The 22,578-nt window shown below is 44.3% G+C and overlaps 1 protein-coding gene across 13 annotated transcripts in view; it reads right to left on the reverse strand.

Annotated features, from left to right (window-relative positions):
* Positions 1-22,578, reverse strand: part of LOC120815358 (receptor-type tyrosine-protein phosphatase S) — a 57,965-nt gene that overhangs the window by 31,552 nt on the left and 3,835 nt on the right. For 7 of the 13 annotated variants that reach the window (XM_078099029.1, XM_040170278.2, XM_078099022.1 and 4 more), the window contains exons 2-5: positions 13,540-13,753; positions 9,898-10,043; positions 8,830-8,971; positions 1,861-2,049 (exon numbers count right to left, since the gene is read on the reverse strand). In XM_078099029.1, the coding sequence (XP_077955155.1) occupies positions 1,861-2,049; positions 8,830-8,971; positions 9,898-10,043; positions 13,540-13,684 (622 nt within the window). In that variant the 5' untranslated portion in view covers positions 13,685-13,753. Of the gene's footprint in view, positions 1-1,860; positions 2,050-8,829; positions 8,972-9,894; positions 10,044-13,539; positions 13,754-22,578 lie in introns of all 13 variants that reach the window. The other 6 variants (XM_078099028.1, XM_078099027.1, XM_078099021.1 and 3 more) reach the window with 1 other exon arrangement.

The raw sequence follows: 22,578 nt of genomic DNA on the forward strand, positions 1-22,578 counted from the left end.
CTTTGTGTTTGCTAAATAAAGCTGCAAACATTAGCATGTTTGGTCCCCATCATCATAATAGTGTACATTTTGCAACCTTGCAATACAAACCAATGCAGAACCATTATTTATTTATTATTAAAGTCTCCTACATTTTATCTTTTGCGTTGCTGCATATGATTTTGTATGCAGCCATCCATTGCATATTCAAGAGTCTTTTATATTTAGTTTAGGACAAGCACAGACCCGGGGCTTCCAACTCACCCACAGAACACTATTCATACGCGCTCTGTTCGTTTTGTCTTTCTTGCTTTAAGTGTTTTTAAAAGTGTAAAAATAAAAAGTATTTTAATTCAAACTATTGTTTCACTGCAAAAGTACACTAAAATACACTTCAAGTACCAGAAAGTCAAATGATTAATTATGCAGAATGGCCCTTTCCAGAGTCATATATATTAAATCACTATATAATAATTAGTTATATTAATGTATTCAGCACTAATGCAGCTCTTGAAGGCCGGGGCTATTTCTTGCTGATGGGTAATTATAATAGTTGTTTATATGTTGATTTATATTGATAATCGAAATCTATGATCAAATAAGTAGGACTCTAAAAAGTAAAATATTTCTCTATCCAATGTAATGGGGTAGAACCACATAGAAAATAGAATACATACTGTAAGTAAAGTATAAGTACCTAAAAATGGATAAAAGCTGTACTTGAGAGATGTAATAAATGCAGTTACACTCGATGAAACCAGATTCTTGATGTTTCAAAAATGACTGAAATGTGGTTCAATCCGACACCGTTGTAAAACGCATGCGTTGGGCTTGACAAGTGCAGCGACAGCAGCAAAAAAAAAAATGAAAGTGTCAGACTTAAATTTGTTTCAGCAGCATAGAGGCAAACTGTGCAAACGGAGATGCAGACACGAGGTTGACAGAGGGCACAAGTGATCAGCGGAGGATCCTGGCTGACAGAAGGACGATATCGGAGCTGGCAGGACGGAGGAGCGCCGCACAGAGAATATGGATGAAGCAGCAACAAAATGGTTTCTCCTCACCATCACTTTCATTTCCCCTGAGGACGGCGGAGTTACAGCGCCTGAGAAAATACGTATCTGCCTACACTTGTGGACACGGCATCATCTATATAGAAGAGCCTAAACAAAGCTGAGCTTCTAAGCACGAGATGGTGTTCTCTATTCTTACCTCGATCTGTCTGCACAGGCACACTCCTCCTCTTTTTTTGGAGTAGCAAAAACGCTTCCCTCCCTCTTTTGCCCATTACTGTCGCTGGCAATTTAAGGGATCTTAAATTCAGATTTGACGGCGCTGAGCTCATTTCACACAATTTAAGAGTGGGTCACAAGACGAGAGGAGTAATAGTTAAACTCTTCTGTGTGTAACTATTGATTGTGAGAAAATATAATCTTTTTTTTTTTTTTGGTACATTGATTATTATATTAAGCTTTTATTTCAAAGCGGATTTACTTTATAATTGTTTCTGAACTTTTCTTTATTGCTTGCTGCCATACATTTACTTTTAATTTCTGACAATGGAGAGATTAGTGCGTTTAAATTGTGACCTTTTTGTAACCCTCACCCCCCCCAATGTTCATAAAAACAGCATTTTATTAGGCTTAAAGTATGCACATTAGCCTTTTTTATAGAATTGGCTTTAAAAAGGTTTTACACCCCCAAAGGATGTTGAAAACTCAAAGTGGAGCATGTAATCCCTCAACGATAACAAAAACACGATAATCACCACATTTAGAGCAACAGGGATATCACCCGATACCCAAGTGAAGCTTTAGAAGCACCGCTTGTTTACTCATTTTCAATTGAAATTATCGGACTATAAACGCTTGTCTCTCTCACCTGATCGGAGCTGTTTGATGCGACCCTGGTTACTGACGGGGTCGACGGGGAGGAAGTCTTTGAACCAGGAGATCTCCGGGTCGGGGATGCCGCTGGCTGCGCACAGCATGGTGGCCGTCCTCGTCCGCTCCACCACCTTCAGCTGGGGACCCATGTCTATGCTGGGGAAGCCGAATGGCAACAGGTCCTCTGGAAGGATGAACAGAAAGAAATAAGGTCAAAGAATTGGGAGTACAGGTGTGGCTGTTGGAGGTGTCATTAGATTTACAGGTATTTGGCCAAGAACCAACGTACTGGACGCAATGAAATTGTTAGGCTAAGGGATTTTGAGGGGAACGGACATTTTTGTGCCAATTTATTCAGTGATTATTTGCAATCATCTCACTGAAAATTATATCTCAATGTTGGTGTAAAAGTGATCACCAACATCATCAAGTTGCATCATTGCGGGACCATTTTTGACAATACTCATTTATTTTTGGGGTTACTTATCTGCCTGCACAGAGACAGAGTGAACACAGCCATGCATCGAATCCTTACACACCTTCTTCCCAGGTGAATAGACTTGCTCACACACATGCACAGGGATGTGAGACCTACTGACCAACCCCCTCCTTTAACATCTGCAGCGATTGGGACCAGGACAGATTACCTACTACTACGCTTCCTCATCAAAGACGCATGTTGGCTCGTATGCGGATCAGGTGATCCAGGAGGCGGCACAGCCACAACTAGCTTTTACGGTGTGTACATGTGTGTGTGACAGGCCGGTTCTACAGAATGTATAAACACACCGCCTAGTCAGCAGGAGCTACTTAAGTGCCGTACGCACACACCTATGAACACAGCCAGAAATACACACACAAACACACACAGGACACTTTTCGAAACACAGGTGTTTGGTGGCAGTGAACTGTGAGTTTGCCATGGTGTGGCTGTGTGTTGTGTGGTGGTAATGATTCCTGTCTAATAACTATGCAAAGAGCTGCTCAGAAACAGCCGCAGCAATTAGAATTTGGGATCAAGAGGAGGGGCAGGGCACTGGGGGTAATAAGGACCTGTTAGCAGTAATTGTTAAAATGTACCAACGATTAGAGAGGCCGGTCTGGGATGTGTCTGCATAGCGTCTGGATATGTCTGATTATGTTGTGGGGCAGTGGATAAATGTTTGTGTGTGTGTGTGTTCGTTTCCTGTGGCTCTGCGTGTGTGTGTGTGTGTACATATTTGTTTCTATTGCTATGTTCTCATTAGCATCTTCACAGATTTGTGCAATACGGGTGGAGAAATGTACAGACTCGTCCACACATGTCCAGGAAAAGCCAGGTGTGTGCATGCAGAAAAGCAGTTGCTTAACGCACAGTTTCCGTGGTGAATGGGATTAAGCATCTCAGTGACAACAGTCCAGATGGCCAGACACGTAATCAAGAATCCATCCGCACTGCTGCTTCCTCCTCTCCTTACCCTTTTAACCACTCTATCCCTACCACAAACACACACAGACACCTCCCCCGTACCTGGGCCTGTAATTATATATTCCACTTTCCTACAGCGGCAAAGCAATTACGAAGATGGCAATTTGCTCGGCTAATAAATCAAAACTCGCAAGAGCCCCTTGATTGTCAAGCACAGCAACCCCCCCCCCACACACACACCTCCCCCACCCCCAAAAACAAAGTTTGCTTGCTCAAGCCGGGCATCACTGACATATCCGGAGCCAAACAGTCCAAGACACAGACTGTGGCCACATCAACTGCTCCTCTCCTCCTCCGGGCCCCCTGCTACCTAACCACATGACAGAAGTGCACCATCTGTCTCCAAATGCTCTGCGATGGGGATGAGAGGCTGAGTGGAGATAGGATCTATCGCTCCCTTTCTCTCGTTCCACAGTCATCGGCTTTGGAGCGAGCGCGGCAGATAGGATTGTCAAGCCGCCGCGGCGAGGAGGATGGAGAGGAGGGGTGCCGCGAAAAAAGCCAGGAGAGCGATCGAGAGTCTGGTGATGAGCCTGGATTCTTTGGTTAGAGGTGCGATCTTGTAGCAAGCTACGTTTCGATATCAGCCAACTGAGACGCGATTGGAAGGAGAGGACCCCCCCCTCCCCACCCCTTCCCGCTCCATGCCATCCCTCACCCTCATCCCCTGACTGATCAATACTAATGATCCACCTGAATGGACACCAGCGGTAGGGCCATTGATGAAACATGCAGGAAGAGAAAGCAAGGAGAAGGGGGTAGATCGATGGGGAGGTCATGATGAGAGCTCCCCCGAGGCAAGGAGAATGCCAGACCTACATCTGCTCCCCTCCAACCCCCCCACCCTGCCACCACCCCCAAGCCCACCTCTCTCCTGAGAGGGTTCAGATGGTCTTTTTTATCACCCCTCTGGCTACTACTACATGGACTCCCTGGCTGTTAATTAGAGCACGCCACGGCGTGTGCATGTTGGCGGGTGGGTTCAGTATCCCAGTCAGGTCTTTATCTGTATACAGTAGGTGAACCTCGGAATGAATCCTTAGCGAGACGCAAGAGAAAGAAGGACAGATGATGGATAAATTCTTTTTTAGATACCCCCGAAATAAGAGTAGAAATATTTTGTAAAGAAATAATATCCTATTATTATTTTTACGGTTTGTTGTTTGGGGCTAGAACATATTCATAATTTATAATTATATAATAATTTATAATAGTTTAATCCTGTTTTTTTTTCAATAAATATTATATATTTTTAGACACATTGGATGTGCGCATATATTATCGTTTTATAAACTCCACATCTAGTGCCATTTTACTGTGTATGAGGTATGGAAGCAAATAGAACAATGACACTGTATTACCGGATGGACAGACACATGCACAGTGTGCGTGGAAAATTCCATGGAATGTAAATGACTAATTAAATTTAGAAATGATGGTGAAGCTCTGGGGGTCAATTGAATATGGATCACTGATGAATGAACGGAAAAATGGAACTAACACACAGCTCACGACTCGCACTCTGTTCTGAAAATATATACGAGCAAGCAGGATGATAGTTGGACGTGGACGTTGAAGCAGAGTTCACCGGAGAGGAGATTAGGGGGCTACAGGTATTCAGCCAGGCGGCCGGATGAGTCAGCGACTGCTTGAAATAGATACTGCGGACATGGCCTTGATCACACTTTTCACCAAATGAATCATTTATCAAACGCAAACACTGCTGCACAAAAGCGCCGCTGTGTTCCATCTCCTGGTTAAATTGATAAGACGGCCTATGGAAAAATGCGCCATGTGTGTATAAACACTGAATGTGTCAACAGCTTTTGGGGGAACATTGGCAAAGACCAGCAAACATTGTTCCCTGCAGCGTTGTGTTTGTGTGTATTTGTGTGTATCAAGAGGTTGAGAGCTCACATTTTGGCTTGGTTGTGTTTGCAGAAGGGCAATCAGGCCTAGTGCCCGAAAACAGTTGTTGAAGCCAACCGAATCTGGGCAAATATGCGATTCATGCATGCACGTGCAAGCGCACAAAAACTCAAATACTAGGAAATACAGACACACAGAAACCCACGCAGACACAAACACATAATGCATTTGATGCAAACAAACAAACATGAATCCAGGTTTTCCTTTCCGTTCTCTCTCTGTATTTCTTGAGTCACCCGAAGATTCTCACATGCAGACGCACCAGCTTCCCCGGAGAAAAACAATGACCACATGGATGAAAGAAGCCTCCCCCCCAAAAAAGATGATCTCAGGGAACCTGATTAAGGATTAACCAGCCGGGGCTTGTCACTCTTAAGAAGGGTGTATTGCTTTGACCCATAGACTGCTGAAGGGGAGCACTTTAAATGCTAATGGCCCTTTATGATAATAGATCACATTACAATGCAGAATCGGATTTAGTATTGTAGATGAATCCCACCGAATACCCACATATGTCCCCAACCGGCCCGAGCAGACGGAGACTAAACACGCGATACCTGGCGATCTCACACACACACACACACACAACACGTTACATGCAAACTTGAAGAATAGACTGCATAAAAAAAAGGAATAAGAGTAAGGAAAACTGGGCGGATGAAAGAGCCGGTTCTCCACTCAGGGAGTGTAATCCTCTTGCAGGCAGAGTTGATACTCTCCGTTGTTTCCAGACCAAAATGCTGCTTGAGCCGCCGGCCTGCCAAAGCAGCTGACGCCGGGGGGGAACCACTGATCTGACTTTGTTGTTCATATGAAGGGTGGTTGCCGTGGTGGCAGAACGTCTCTCCTCCCACTTTTCTCTCTCGCCCACTTCCTCCCCCATCTCCTGCCTCCCTTTCTCCTAAAATGGGACACTGAGAGGTGGCTATAATCAGGATTACAAACCAGCCGCACGCACACACACACACACACAAATATGCGCACGCACGGCCATAAACAAAGAAATCCATGTGCATGCGCACAGATACACAGCTGCAATGATGAGAATCTCTCGCCCACCAGAGGTTTTCAAACATGCAGAGCTGCAGATATTCCCTCGAGGCAGAACAACACAACTGCAGTGTCCATAGAAAGGATCAGTTTGGACGGAACAGGGATGGGGTGGGTTGGAGGGGTGGGGACCGTCAAAATGCAAAGGGTGGGGGCGGTGGGGGAGTAGAGAGAGTCGGATAGACAGTGAGGGTCAGCCAGAATAGATGGTGGAGAAAATGAAAGAATGAATAAAACAAGAGAGATGAAATTAGAAACAGACTTTGCTGTGGGCCAAAAAAAGGCTGCTAGTCAACGACAGGAAGATATATGCAGTGAAAAGAGGAAGGAGGAAGAAGAGAAGGTGATGGGATTTACAAGAGTGATGCTGTTAAAGGCACAAAAGTCTTCCTGACCATAACCTACCACATCTCCATCCATTAGGCAGCCTACACAGCGGTGGTGCATATCCGGTGGCAAACCACCGGCCCCCCACACTGCACAACGTTGCTCTTAGTATCGGTCAACCATTGTACACAATGATGCCATGAAACACATCAGGGGATGAAAAGACCTTTCGTGGGTTCGGTCCGTAATGGAAAGCTTCCTTTCTTTGCCCTCAGTGGTTGCTGAACCTTTTCTCCGTTGAAAAAAGACTTGCCCAAGCACAGCATTTGTGCACTGAGAGCCTTCTTTGATGACATCATACAGCACATTGGTTTATTATTTTATTGGATTGCACGGTTGTATGGCTTCGGGTTTAAACTGTCGAATAGTGGCGAGCACCAATTTGTATTTTTGTTAGGAATAGAATTCTGGAGTGGAAGCAACATGAAAAAAGCATGAAATATCTGTCATTAAAAACTCAAAGGCACAAGCCTTTTACAGGGCAAAAGGAAATTACATAAAGTCCACCATTTCTCCCAAGGAGCTTCTTGGTAACAAAGAGCCCCAGAAATGACTTTACTTTTTGCATTGCCTAATCCGCTAACAGCAGGCTAATAGCAGAGAACCCTCAAGTTTATGCTTTGTAGAAACATCAGAAATAGATTCAATGGTTTAAATACGTTTCTAATTATGGTTCTTTGATGATGAAGCATTCTGAAATTGGTGCAACTCTGCTCACACAACTGACTGCCTTCGCCTCCATAACAATTCTTGCTATGGCTTATTGGTATTAAAATTATATTAGAATCATTTGTCATACAAATTTGACAGAGAGGAAATTTCCAGAAAACTTTAGTATTGTTAATTGGTAAAAAATACTCCTGGCAAAAAACGTTAAGGCTACTGTTGTATGAAGCTGGAAGCGATGTAAACTGAGGTAATCTTTCATCACCGTATCAATTATTCTATGATAGATATTTTTTCAAAATTGTTCACCGGTTCTTTATTAAAATCACTAATGCAGTGTCTCCTTGGGTGTAATTAACTGGGTGGCATTGATGGTAATATTCCCCTAAAGCCCAGTCACATGTGCATCGGTATACGCTGTCTGAAAAAGAAAACTATGGCTACAAACATCTCTCAATCTGGTTGACCGATTGTTCAAACATTGTTATACAATCCGCTAACGTATTCATTAGCTGATAAGGAAGAATCAAAGACTTTCAGTTGTCACGGAGGGGACAGACAGGGGACACAGATCTCAGTGAAAGAAAAGCCAAACAGGAAGAGTCCCGCACGCCGAGCGGCTTGCCCCAGAGGTGAAGTCGACGTGGTAATGCGCTTTAGGTTGGGGCTGTGTGTGCAAAGACCACGGGCTGCGTAACAGATGGACAGGAGTCTATTCCCTGGGCTACCGGCCTTCTGCGTACCTCACAGCCCTGCCAACTGCACAGTCCTCACCCCCCCCTCCCCCGTCCTCCCCCACCCCCACTCCTCCGACACCCCATTTCATCTCTATTGTTTCACACCATCCTGTGAGTGTTACTTAACTTGCCCCCCCCCCCTCATCCTCCATCATCCTCCATCATCCTCCTTTTCACCTCTCCTCGACCTCCTCCTCCCTCCGGCTTTCTCTTCCTCAATTTCCCCCTCGCAGAAATGAGTTTTCTGCCAAACCGGGGGCCTAATCCCGTGATTTCTGTTCATGTAGTACCAGCCCGAGCGGCCGTCCCTCTATTACTTCATCCTCTCCAGCTGTGCTGTGCGGAAGCCAAGGGCTCAGATCCCAGGCATGCCGCCACGAGCTGCGACCTGCTGCAACTTTGAGCCCCAAATTGGTTACGTCTCCCTTCCGAGGGAGGCCGCGCACGTCAGATCAACACCCTCATTCTGGCAGGCCATTGGGTTGTTGAAGTACCCTTTAGCTAGCACGCTAGCCGGCCCTCCCTGTGGCCGGATCACGCTCTGTCGCACTCTGAGGGACTATAAAAAGAACAGTGCACTGCAGTTTGCTGTGGAGGGTGCGGCATGGCTCTATTGTCACATCTACGACCGACAGCTCAGGGAACCGGAGACAACGGTTGTAACCAGGTGTGTGCACGGTGAAATGTGGGGGTTTGATGGGGCGCGTTGAGGGGGGGGGGGTCTCACCTCTGATAATGGCCAGCTTCGCAGTGACAGACACCTCTCCTTCACTGTTGCGTGCCACACACTCATAGATATTCTCATCTCGAGGTGCTCTGAGCGGTTGGATTCTCAGCACAGCACCTGCACCGTCATCAAACTCTACAGTCTGGACGACCACAGAAGCAGAGGAGAAGACGCGTTAGTCACAGCACAGCGAACAGACGGATACCGATAAGAAGAAGAACAGCGACTGCAATGTTACGTAACTTTGCATAGTTTTCTTTTACTGTGTTAATGCAATAACAATTATAGTGTGATATTTGATGGATTTCCTCGAAGGACTTTTGATTTGTTTGTACTGGTCCTACCCTCCACCAGGTCAGGCGCAGCTCTCGTCCTGGAGCTGTCAGGGTCTCAGAGCCTTGCAAAAAGACACTGCAGCAAGGTAGATACTTACCAACCTGGGCGGCTTCCTCTGGTGGATTATCTCTAACCACTAGTCGTTCATCAACATAAGATCTGTCCTCTAATGTGATTGTAGAATGTGTGCATTTTGATATGAAATCTGCTTCATATTTATATGTGACACCTTGGGCATTCATTTTTTTTACCATAAATTTGGTCTTGAATGATTACATTATTCATTTGTGTTATTTTGAAGCCAAACACATATTGAATGTGCTTATTTATTCACTTGAAGAGAATTAACTGACAAAAAACTGGCACCTCTCTCATGTCTCTACTTAAACAGAGGCCGTTAGCTACAAGGTGCTCCTGTTCGCTATGCATTTCTAAACCTGTCAACACTTGGAGAGTGCTGTCAATCTTCTCATCAAACTGTACTTCATAAATGCATTTGAACTGGGCCTTCTGAGAAACTTGTAAAATTGCAAAACAGAATGACAATTCCCGTCAAAAGCAATATCTGATCCTGCACAAACAAACATTGAACGATTCACCGTATCTATCTAGAAATATACTGGATACCCAAGACATGGTAATTGTATACATCGCCATGTCTTTATCATAAACTGCTTTCTATTGATTATGCATTTGCAGAAAGGGTTGACCATTGTGCATTGTGACAACCACCTCGATGCGCTGGGAGTTGACCTTCTTGCCCTTCTTGTTCCAGTAGACGACAGGCTTGGGATTGCCAGTGGCCTGGCACACAAATGATGCTACACCCCCTGACACTCCAATCTGGTCCGTTGGAATCTTGGTGAAGGTTGGAGGAGCTGAGAGGCAGAGAGAGAAAGAGAGAGAGAGAGAGGAAGAGAAAACACACACACACACACTAGCATGAATATTCATACGCTAACATCCAGAGAACATCAAACTGACTCCACAGCCTGCAAAGGCCCCCTGTTGACCACGCCCCATTTCACTGTCAGTGACCGGTCAGGCAGACGCGTGTTCTGATGGCTGCGTGTTGTGCTTACTTCCTGGGTATCACCTAGAGGACACACTGAAGGACTTCCTGTGGGTCATAAATAAAAGATGGGGTTGGGCTTCAGAGGAATACATCTCTCTCCCCGTATCTCTCTCTCTCGGTCTGTCTGTCCATCTCTCCCTCCGTCTCTCGTTCTGCTTCCTTCAGGGCAGGAAATCCTCAAACTGCATGCAGCACAAGCTGTCACGAGACGCACGCGTTTCCCAGGTAGAAGAGGTGTTGGCTGCACATTCACAGCATGTAATTGGTTTAAATGTATAAATATCAGAGGTGCCATTCTGTGCCTGCATACCCTAACTCATATAAGGGGATTTGCACTCGCACGTGTAAATTCTGATGATCTTAACTACTACAATTCATTTTGTTTCGATTCCCAGCTCTGCTTCAGCGGGGGATTTGAAGAGAACATTTTTTTCTTTTTTTATGATGCATCTCATGTGGGATATAAGGGTGCAGCAGTTACCTCCTGCAAGAAAATAGCAATTTCTAAGTGTGATATTGAGCCAACAGTACTGAACGTATATTTTTCACAGTGGCTGAGTCAGATCAATCTAACAACTTCATGAACCCATCCCCTGCTATCCTTCTGTGGCCTGTTGCCATGGTGCCCAGCTTAACTCCTCCTCAGCTGCAGAATCACTGCCATCCATCAGGGTGAAGTCAGGATGACCCTTACCATAGCAACCTGGATCTCTCCTCCCACTCCCCCTGTGTCTGGGCGGGTGAGGTCCTGCCGTGTTGATTCAGTTCTGCTCTCGAGACGGACCGGGGACAAAAAAAAACTGCTTAGCGATCAATCGCCAGCAGATTATTTTGGCGCGTTTCCGTTTTTCCTGCTCACTTCCCTGGCTAACAGCCACTCTGAGCACCTTCCAGGTTACCAGCAATGCCACGACAGTTACTGGAATAACGCAGTGACAAAGTACTACTCCTGTCCATGCACGCTCCAATGTGTTGCCTCTAAAAGACAAACTTTGAATGCCAGAAATGAAGTGGTTTCATTTTGTGCGTGTGCCACAATCTTCAACAGGAAGAAGCAAAACGCTGGCGCAGCATAGCCAATCACGATCAATTCATGCTCACCATTTTAGAACTCAAGATCGGGTCATTTCCTGCCTGTTAGACTCTTTGCAGAAGCGCACAAAGAATTGCGCAAATTGCCATTTTCCCCTGCCAACAACGACGGAATGGGAACTATCCCCCCAAAAATGTCATGGCTGAAAACTGCCTTCTCCAGCCGGTGGGATTATTAATTAATTTCATGTCCTTCTTACGGCTTCTACATGGGTTTCAGTGGCTTTATGTTGAGTCCAGAACTGTGTTCTCTTAAATGCACTTCAACACCAATCCTCTCGCAAAACGGATTGCAATGTTACCACTTAAGCCTCTTCTCAAAGCCAGGGGAAAGCACTGCAAGGTTGTGGCTCTGGATGGATTCACATTGAACAGAAAATTGTTTGAATTTGCCGTTTACATAAAGCTGCATTGGAAATGTGAGACTAACAGGGGAGCTTTTGTCTCTAATAGCAGATTTCTCTCCGTTGCAGTAGGAGGTCTACCACAGATCTACCACTGCCCTTTTTAATGGAACACCTTTGTAACCAATATTCATTTGACTGACTTACACAATGAAGCATGAAACCACCAGCAGAGATAGTCCAATAGTGCAGTTAGCATTCCATTTACGTAGAAAATGATTTGTTTCAAGTTTAATTTGTCGTTAAAAAAAATGGTATTTGAGAAAAAAAGTGTAATTCCATTTGAAATGTTTAATTGGTGCCTCGTAGAAACATTACTTCTGATAAACCAGCTTTGCTTTGACAAACCTTTACATTTCTTTCAATAATGCACCTTCTTGTTCGTACTTGCTGTCAAATCTGTTTGCGTTTCACAGCCAAATGTGTCCAACAAAAGAAATTATGTGAACAAAAGATGATGACGACAGTTGGAGTAAACTGGGACGTTCGTGTTTACACATAAAAAAAGGAATTATTCATAACTATATTTGCATGATTTTGACATTGTTTGTGTCTGAAAGTTAAATATGAATCATTTTATGTGGGGGGAAAAAGTTTTGCAAAAGACAGTTTTGGAAAAAGTATCATAACTGCAATGAATTCATTAATCTTCACAAAGGGGAAAGATTTAATTTGAGCCATCAAGTTAATGAAGACAAGGATCTCACCTTATTGGATAGAAACAACTATTCAAAAATACAAAACTTTATGATACATTTGGGTCATTTTCCTCCTTCTGTGTGGGTTCAAACTGCCTAACAATGTATATTATAGTACACCTGTGAACTAAGATGTTCACTTTCGTTGTTCAAAATCATAAAAATGTGAACTTTGCAGGCAAAACTGTAGAGAATACATTAAAGGTTTGCATAAAAAAGTGCAAATAATAACCTCAATAATAACAATATTCATGTTAAGGAACATATGAGTTTCCAAAAAAACACGTTAAGTGGTTCTTGCAAAAACGCACATTCTTTGCAGCGGCTTGAGTTTTAAACCTTATTACAGGTATAATCTCTCATTTATTAGCTCTGCAAAAATAATTTCTAATGCAATAAAAAATTATTTTTCTTTATTGAGACTATAGGGAGATACAAGAAATGGATCTTTTTTCCAACACTATCCCCTCTGCACAGATACACCGTAGGTGGTCCAAAGGCAAAGACATTCGACTGAAAGATTTTTGTTGTGTAATTCTACTTCTTCACTGACTATAAAAATATTTCCTATATCAGTCTTCTTAAAGCTCGTGACCTCAGATTGCTTGCTCATATAGAAAATAAAATATAGATTAGACAATCACCATCGCTAACTGCAAAAAGTGCTATCTCCATCTTTAGCCCACATTCTTTTACTTTCGGAGCAGTGGCAGGTGTGTCTGAGCATCATGTATGTATGCGTGTGCGTGTGGACTACCGAGGCAGGTTATCTGTGAAAATGTTGTAATCAGCGAAATGATGAGGAACATGCTCATGCGACGCACAGGCTTATCAAAGATATTAGCAACTCCACCGTCCAGAGCTGATGAACTAGCGGCCACATATTTTCACACATTCATTCATTGCATTTGCTGATGACACCATACCAGCTCCCATTCAGATATGATACAACAGGAAATACACTGAAAGAAAGGTAGTTTATTGGTAGCAAGGTAAAATATCAACACAACTAGCTTGCTAATTAGCCAGACAGACTGCAAGACAGACATACAGACGTATAGTGGATAGATTGATAGATTGATAGATAGATATTATATAGTCATACCTGGTGCTCCACACACATTGCTCAGAGGGCCGCTTAACAGCATAATCAAGGGCAGCAGCAGACCCAGCGGAGGGGGGCGAAGGCGGAGCCCCCGGCCAGGCCTCCTCGATTGGACTGAAACTCCACCTTTCCTGGACAAAGGCATGGCACCGCCGCGGGTTGGTTGGAGATGACCAAGATACCGGTTGTGTTTCACTCAACAAGGGTGGGCACTCTGCAGGCACATACACAAATAACAACAGCATGAAGGTCAGCTGAAACCAATGAAAGGCACGTCTCCCCCACCTCTGATTCATCGCTGTGCCTTTAGAGCGGCAGCTGAAATGTCAGCGCAAGGGGAGAGGGGAAGACATGCTATGTTTCATATGTAGCGAGAACATCCATAATATTAAAGGCAAATTCATGCTAATGCAGGATTAGGTCTTTTGATTCAGGCAGAGCACTTGATTTGGGATTAACAGCTCAAGCAGGCCGGCTCTGACTGAACTAATACTGGAACAATAGAGGAACTGCTCAACAACTAAGACAAGAAGCAGACCAAAATGGTTTTCTGGGCGCTGCCTCGGAATTAATAAGAATCCTTTTCTAGCGTGCCGTGAAATGAGCCCCAATGGTAGATTATTGAGAGGTTTTTTTTTGTCCTCAGATGTCTTAATAATTTCATTTAAGTGTAGCTTTGGCCTAATTCCTTTTTAGCGTTCAGTATTTTACTGTTCTGGTGGCATGCAAAGTGTTAATGCAGTAATACATCAGACCAACAACGGAAAACAGTTCAACAGAGAGGAATCGAGTGGGCGGCAGGGATGCAGCAAAATTCAATGGAACTAAATTTATCAGAAACGGCTGGTTTAATAGATGTTCCAACAATGCTCCACTTGTTAATCCTTAGCCTCAGGGAGGAGGGGGGTTAGTATTTGGTCTCTTTCCTCACAAAAACACGCACATGCAATGCTGCACACATCTGGAAGTCTGAGCATCATTCAGTCTCTGCGTATTGATATTTCAGACAAGGTGTTCAAGAAGCTCCCTGTCTGGGATTCAATAACTCCACGGCCCCATCAAGCTCTGCTCCCCTCCCCCCGCAGGTGAGCAAGCCAAATGAGGAGGGAGCCTTTGTTAACCTGTCAAATATCAACGGATAACATACGTGTTCTATAGGCGACACATAATGTGTATTCACAGGCGACATTGTAATCAACACATAAACACGTGCAACCCCCCATGAGCGCATTTCCACCCTGACATCCCCAATACGGGGTCAGAAACGGAGTGGCATTAGATACGGGGCCGACCCTCACTGCATGAAATGCTGTATCTGCGAGTTACGTATTCAAAGTCTCCTTTGAGAGACCAGGTCGTTAGCCACTCATCGAGCTAACGACCTGCTCAAAAACATCAGCGCCTGCCCGGTGCCACACTAAAAATAGCTCATCTGAAAACATGGCCGTCTATCTGATAGGGGCTCGTTTTTTTGTACCGCTTTGCCCTGTCGTCTTATCAAGCGCCCCGTAATAGACGGTGAATAGAAAAGCTTTCAGCGTCCCATTTTCAATTGAACAATGTGATAAGAAAAATCAGATCAGGGCTCATTCAAGCACAATTGGCAGCATGTTAAGTAAATTCTCCTCTTACAGAAACTCGATTTGCCGCTTTTAATCTAACTAGGAAGACTGCTCGGCGTGGAGCTCAGCTTCCTCTGTCCTGTGTGGAGTATTCGGGGGCCTTTCTGCCTCTCTGTGACCTCACTCCAACCCTATTTGCTGTCACCTGCTGACAAAGCCATCTCGACCACAGAGTCGCTCATACGTAATCCCTAATCTTACCCTTGTGTATTAGTCGCCATATTCCTAAAATCTCTTCTCCCATCTACTCTCATCCCCTTCCCTCCTCTCCCCTCCCCTCCTCTCCTCTCCTCTCCCCTCCTCGGCTCCCTTGTGTGGTAACCTCTTCTGTCTAAACGCCATTTCCTCCACGCCGCTTGTCATTCATCTTCACTTTCCACACACACTCTAACCCCTGCTTGTACCCAAATCCTCTTCCTCCCCACCAGCTGCCCCCCTCGGGCCGCCTGCTCCAGCTGTTGTTGGTCCATTGACACAGTTCAAACAAAAAGGGCCCAGAGCGTCCTGCAGCTGTGAATGACGGAGGGGAGAGCGAAGAGAGAGATACGGGCGCCGCGGCCGGTTTGGGCACGTTTGCGTTTGTGCTGATGGTATTTCAACGCTCCTCCTCGGACGGGAGATGCAGATAGACGACGGAGGAAGGAGAATTAAAAGGCGTGACCTCGTGAGCATGAACGTTGTCATGACTCAGAGCTACCTACAGCCTCTACATCCCAAAGTGCCCCCCCCACGATCATCTGGCCCCCGCATCCAGAAAGTAGGCGGCAGGCGTTGGTCTTATTGCCTTTTCAGCGTGACAACACAGATGGTCAGCCAGACTTATAGATTGATGGGGGTACGGGCTGATAATGACACCGTGGCTCAGGTGGTGTAATGTGCACCGGTTATTGTGCTCCATCAGGCTGATGAAATAACAATGTTTAGGTGACATCCAACCTGATCCTGCTCCACTGGGTCCCTTGGAGGATGACATGTTTTGTTTTTCTCACCTCAGCACACCCCCCACCTCCTCCCTTCCCTCTTTACCCATAATGCCTTTCACCACAAGTGGGTTGAGATGGTCTCATAAGGCCTGTCTCCATGACAACGAGCTACGATGGAAAAACCAGTTATGTTTCCTGTGGCACCACGCTGGCGGCGAGGTGGCACACCGGATAGGATGCTCGTGTTCTTTGTGTGTCTTTAAGTTTTAAAACTGCCGCAAGTGTCTGTTAGGGTGCTTGGGGGACCTGACAGAAGAAAAAAAGATCTGAAAACTTTTATTTATATATTTGGGGAACACAGCGGAAGGAAAACCAAAATCAAAAAGGGAAAAAAATGCACCACAAAGCTTAAGATTTGACTGATTTTTCCTCTTATTCTTCTTCTACATTTCCGCCAATGAGTCAGAAATGATGGCAAACCCTTCTTCTATTTTTGTAAAATTATGCACGTCTTTGTGAGCCAGATTGGAGAGGAAAAGTTTGTTGTAGGGGCCGTAGATTGCTAGCGGACGCAAGGAGAGGCTGGGTCGGATATTACCTCACTTCTCCTATGACCCTGTAACCTGCAGACACACAACTCTCACTAAATGTATGCATGCACGCACACACACACACACACACACACACACACACACACACACACACACACACACACACACACACACACACACACACACAAACATGGCAGATGGCAAAGCATCATGGGGGAGATTGGCACACACTCTCTCACACGTCCCTTCTCACTCTTTTAAACACACAAAAATACACACACACACACACACACACGTTGAGGATCAGAGGCACGGGATGGAACACGGCTTACTGCAGGCATGAGCTGCACCGCCCCGGTTACATTTTTAGCAGTGAAAATAAACTATCTGAGGCTCCTCTCCTACAAGGAAACACAACTGTCACTCAAATACTGCGATTCTATTCCCTGAATATCAATGCATCTGGAGACGGGTGCTTTAACTAAATCTCAGTCTTACTGCAGCAGGATGCTGAAATTAAAAAAATAAATATTGATAAAGCAAACATCCAAACAATGTTATCATGGAAAGTATTGGCAAACAGCAATAGGATTCCCAGGCAGGAGTAAAATCACTGGTCTGAAGCTATAAAACAGGATTGCTGCTGGATTTTCACATTACTCTTCTGAGAGCAAAAATCACTCAAAAAGCAATCTTACTCTAAACTTGCAGGTACGGAAGGAAAGACCATCAATGCCATCGCTGTGTGTCTGATAATCAAGCAGTATACGTCTGACATATCTCATTCATCAATTATTCTACATATATATTTGTTTAATAGGTAATTATTTTATCTAACTAATTGATTACTTCATTATTGTTTCATACATGTAATCTTGTAATGCTTTAATTTGGGGGTGGTTGACCGTTTTTTTAAATTTCCATTCCAAGACATTACTCTGAACTGTGCTGAAATTGAGATTTGCAATTCTCTCTCGTTGCATTATTATTCATGAAACTAAATGATATATGAAATGGCTAATTACACACTTAATCATTAGCTAACGCCGAAACTAATATCCTAGTAGGAAATTAAAAGGAATAATAAAGTTGACATACCAAGGTGTGTTTTCTCTGGACATGAATAAATGACTAGCTGACTCTCAGCCGTATGTTGGTAATGTTATTTGTTTGTAATACTTCTACAGGTTTCCAACAAAAAAGAGACTTTCTACTTTAAGTAAAAGTTGAATTAATTAATACAAAATTAAGAATCTTTTATTATTTAAAAAAATGTAACAAACAAAATATGAAATACTCTAATGGTTGGAAAAAATCCTAGTAATTGAATTATTTGTAGTCATTATCTCTTTCCAACGCTTGGTTAAAGTGGAGAGAATGAGGTAAGTAAGTACAGACTTTATTTCGCTTTATGTGGATTATTTGATATAACTGGAGGTTTTAAAATGTCTCTCTTCTTTGCAAGAGCTGTGCATTTTTCGTCTCCTTTATTTGAAGGCAGTGTATAGATGGATATTCAGGAATCATGGGGTGCGCGTTCTCTTTTCAGAGCTTTCAAATCTCTCTTACATGTCCTCTGTGTCTTCAGTGGGACGTTTGCTTTCAAACTTTAATATGTGATCTTCAGAAAAAACAGCATGATTTTCCTCATGTCATGAAATAATGACATCCCAGTGATAAAAATAGCTTTCCTGAGATCATGAGAAAATTGAACAATTGTATCCACCCACGTCCTCTCACTGGCTTTCTCTGGCAGGAAGCTTGATTTTTTGCTTTAGGCCAATATTTAATTAAATGATGGCCTGCAGCTAGAGAGTGTGAAGCATAACACACTCGATTTCTGCAGAAATGTAAGTGTACCATTTTTTGAACTCAAAGCTTTGATTTTCTTCATTTTGGCCATATTTACCAACCAAGAAGTGAAGGAGCCGTCAGCCCTTCACACTAGAAACCAATAGACTCACACAGCAGCACTACCAATATTTGACCATTTTAGTTGTTGGACCGCTTAAGCTTTTGTTCGTAACAAATCCATTTCAGAGTCTAGAAAACATGGATTTGTGATTGAGGAACAAAGGGACGGGCTGGTGAGAGAAGCTTGACGGAAATCGTCTCCCTCCCTAATCCTAATGTGTAAAAATAACCAAATTAAGTTTCCCTTCGACCTCAATCTCTGCATGTATAGGTCATTGCAAAGCTGCTGCAGCCCAACAATGTTGCTTCGAAAATACACCCACGCATCTTAAAGGGCCTCGGAGGTCAAACAGACCATCGCAGTTAGAAAGTTGCATCCAGTAATGGGCGCATGGGCCTGTGAGCCCAGCAACAGATGGAGTGGCTGCCGCTAAGCAGGAACTGTATTTTCCAAAATGGTAGAAAAGTACATATAGGGCAGATTATCGGAGGGGATTAGAACAGAAGGAATCAAGTGAAAGTGTTTATAGGCATGAAGTGAAGTGAAAGGCACTGTTAGTGCTGCTGGGATGAAGAGTCTGCTTCAGTAAATCTTAACATTTCCTTTGTGCAAAACCATAACATCCTTGAATATGGTCATATTATTATTGTTGGTTTGAATTACATTTGTATACAGCCAATCATTCTATAACCAATATTTCAACACCTTTAATTCATCTCTAATGAAATGCCAGCTAATTCTTGAGGTGTTACTTTCACTCAAGCATTTTATTTATACATTTTATATATAATACTTTCAAATCTTAAAGATATTGTTTGGAAATCAGAAGCTAAATGATTGCAAAAAAAGCTGGATGTTGTTTGCAATATTTATATTTCCTAAACAAAGCCGAGATGGGAATGACGTTAGTAGGAGTCAGTGGAGATGTGCCCACAATCTATATGCTGTTTGTATGCAATCTATATGTCCCAAATTTACTTCAAAAGACAGCCATGCGTCACACTGTTGGGTGAAATCCTCACAGCTTCGATTACGACAATTTTCATGCTTCGTATTAACTTGAAGGATTACTCTACCCTCCATAAGCTGAGTCAATTTTTCAAACCCTTAGGCTCATAAACCTCTTTCATACCCCATTGGGGTGATGCCAAAAATGCAATGTCATCCAGCTAAGACATGGCTAAGGTAGGGGGGAGGGGGGACTTTTAAAAGAACCCACAATTTACAGATATATTTTCACCTGACAGCTGGAGGGTGGCATCTCCACATGTGGACGCCCACGCAACGCTCACCCGCCTGAAACGACGACTCGCAAACACCAAACGCGGTGCCTTGTGCGACCTCGCTCCCCCTGTTGCTTGCTCCTCCGAAGCAGCCGATCTTCTGTGCGTGGACTCATTATGCAGGCTGATGGTTGAGTCCTTGTCAACTCACGACCCAATTAGCATATCTAAGGCTGGCACAGACTCTTACCCTGGCGGGAGAGAGAACTGCATTTACATACCGATCCACATAGTTATGCACCTACATGTACATACCTAATTGTTACACAGCTCTGACATATCAGAGACACTGTGTAAGTGACACAACTGCAGGACCAGTCCGCAATTCAGATAGAAACCACATTTGTGCCTGTGTCATCCAATGTTCATCTATCTACCAGATATATATGTGTGTCCGTCTGTCTATCTTCCTCTACATGTATCTGCTTTACCATCATTTCTCGATAAAATGAATGATTAAAATTCCATGGAGCAGTACGCACACGCAGGAAAGTGGTGTGTCTTGTCATCCACAGACAACTCAGCCAATTAGTGAGCCTCTCCTGGAGCAGGATGAGGCTCCATGACAACAGAGAACACCTTCATCTTCCTGGACGTCATTGTCATCATCCCGACCCGTCAACAAATTTCGATTGCACCTAATGAGACAAGCCAGCCATTTTTACCCTCCCGTTTTTTCCCAGTTGTTAAGCGAAACCCACAGATCAGTTAGGAGACAAGGATGGGTGGTGTTAAGCAGATTTCGGGCTTGTTGATAAGCTCGCCTTGAGAGTTATAACAGTCGCCTTGAGTGCTCTGCTTTAATAACTTCACATCGATTGATCATACACGTATAATCCGCCTGCAAAGGGGGATGTCATCACTGATGTGGTCTCCGTAAATCCACTACAAATGGTTACGTCCTTTAAGCGATTTATAGAATGAATAGCATCCTTTGCATTTCCACAAGAGGCATTTGAAATGCCAACGTACACGAGGCACAACGCTGCCTCGTTCACCGTCGCCGGCTCGTGTGCTTCAGTCCTGCATTCATTCTTTGTTGATGCAAAGTATCTACGGCTCCTTTGGGAGGTACTTATTGCTTTTCTGGAGAGACACCGCTGTGCTGGTCCATGATCCGATTTTCTCCTGTGTATTTGTGCTGCCATGGTATCACCTGCCCGGATTGGTCACATGACGCGTCATGTGTGATGTCGTCTGCTGAGGGCTCATTATCTCTCAACTGCAGCATTTCTCTGCAACGACACTGAGATCCCGGAGACACAAAACATACATTTCACACCATTCACCGTTTGGTAGATGGTGTTTAGGAAAGCCAATATAAAATAAAAAAGACGACTTACATGATAATTGACCTGAGGACACTGCTGATTAGAAAGGATTTTTTAGGTTTTGTGCTGGTGAACAAACCCAATTTAGGTGCCACAAAGCAGCGCAGCCTTTGCAGCTCTGTCACTAACCAGCCATCGCATGACTTCCTGATGGAGATGAAATTTGTGACGCCAAATGAATTCCTCCTTGAGGGAAGATAAAAGTTGTGAATGGAATGTGCAAGCGGAGTAATGGGGTAGAAAAACTGCATTCGTCCTCCGTCTCGCTGCTGGAGGAGTGCGTCCGCGTGCGTGAAGGGATGAAATGCTTGTCAACGGCAACAGACTTGCGCACGGAGGCTTTCCACCAACGACTGGCCATTACTCTCCTCTCCTTCAAACCAATACTTCCTCCGACCGGGCGTCCCTCAGCGCCACAGAGACATCGAAATGCCACAAACGAATGTGGGGCGGCGTCCGAGAGACATGTGAACCGGTCGCCACTATAACCACTTACACACACACACGCACACAAACATGTCACGGAGTGCCAAATGAAATAAAGCTTTTAAGTTCTGTCTGTGAGCTGGCATGATGGAACAGAGCTGTGAGTGTTGTGGACGTTGTCCCTTTTCCATCCCGATTGGTAAAGATCTTCAGCAGAACTCTTGCAGCGATGCAATAAGGATGTTCCTCCATTGCGGAGGCGTGCCAAAACATTTCCTTTCCTCGCCGCTGTAGAGCTGACAACCACATGCCGCACTTGGATTAGGAGAGAGGCGGCGGCGGCGGGTCTGTTTGTTAGAATATTCAAAGTGTCAACTGTGTTGTGAGAGATTTTCGAGCAAGACCACAGCCAGTGGCTCTGTGAGGCCGCTCTGTAGGCAACAACGGTTGTTCACAACGCCGACGCTACCATTCGATTCCTCCTGGTGCGGTGGGGGCCTCGACCGCAGCGCTCCAGAAGCAAACAGCCAATAAGTGGCATCGCCTAACAGGCACCTGCTGCCATGGCCTCATTCCCATTTGGCCCGGTCCTGCTCCCCTGCTGGAGAGAGACACAGAGAGAGAGAGAGAGAACCTCCTGCCGTTTGCCATCTTATGGTTCAGTTTTACCTTGTTCAATATTAAAGTAAAATCACAGTATTGAACCAACTGCAGTGTTTCCCCTAGCCCATTAAAAGGGGGTGGGGGTGCCTCCCATCCTGAAATTACCTTGTGCCAGACTACCTCCCCCCTCCCCCCCATCACGTCCCTGAAGTGTTAGACCAGGGAGACAATGCACTGGGTTTGTTTTTACTAGCTAAGCCGAGTTTTAGTGATTTTGTTGAACTTGTTTTTATGAGTTCTTTAATAAAAACATTTTTTTAATTGCTACCAAAATGTCTTTGCCTCATCTACAGTGACTTCTTGGGTGCTTTATTAAAATCATTAA

Source organism: Gasterosteus aculeatus, chromosome 3 (assembly GCF_964276395.1).
Source record: "Gasterosteus aculeatus chromosome 3, fGasAcu3.hap1.1, whole genome shotgun sequence".
NCBI classification, from domain to species: domain Eukaryota; kingdom Metazoa; phylum Chordata; class Actinopteri; order Perciformes; family Gasterosteidae; genus Gasterosteus; species Gasterosteus aculeatus.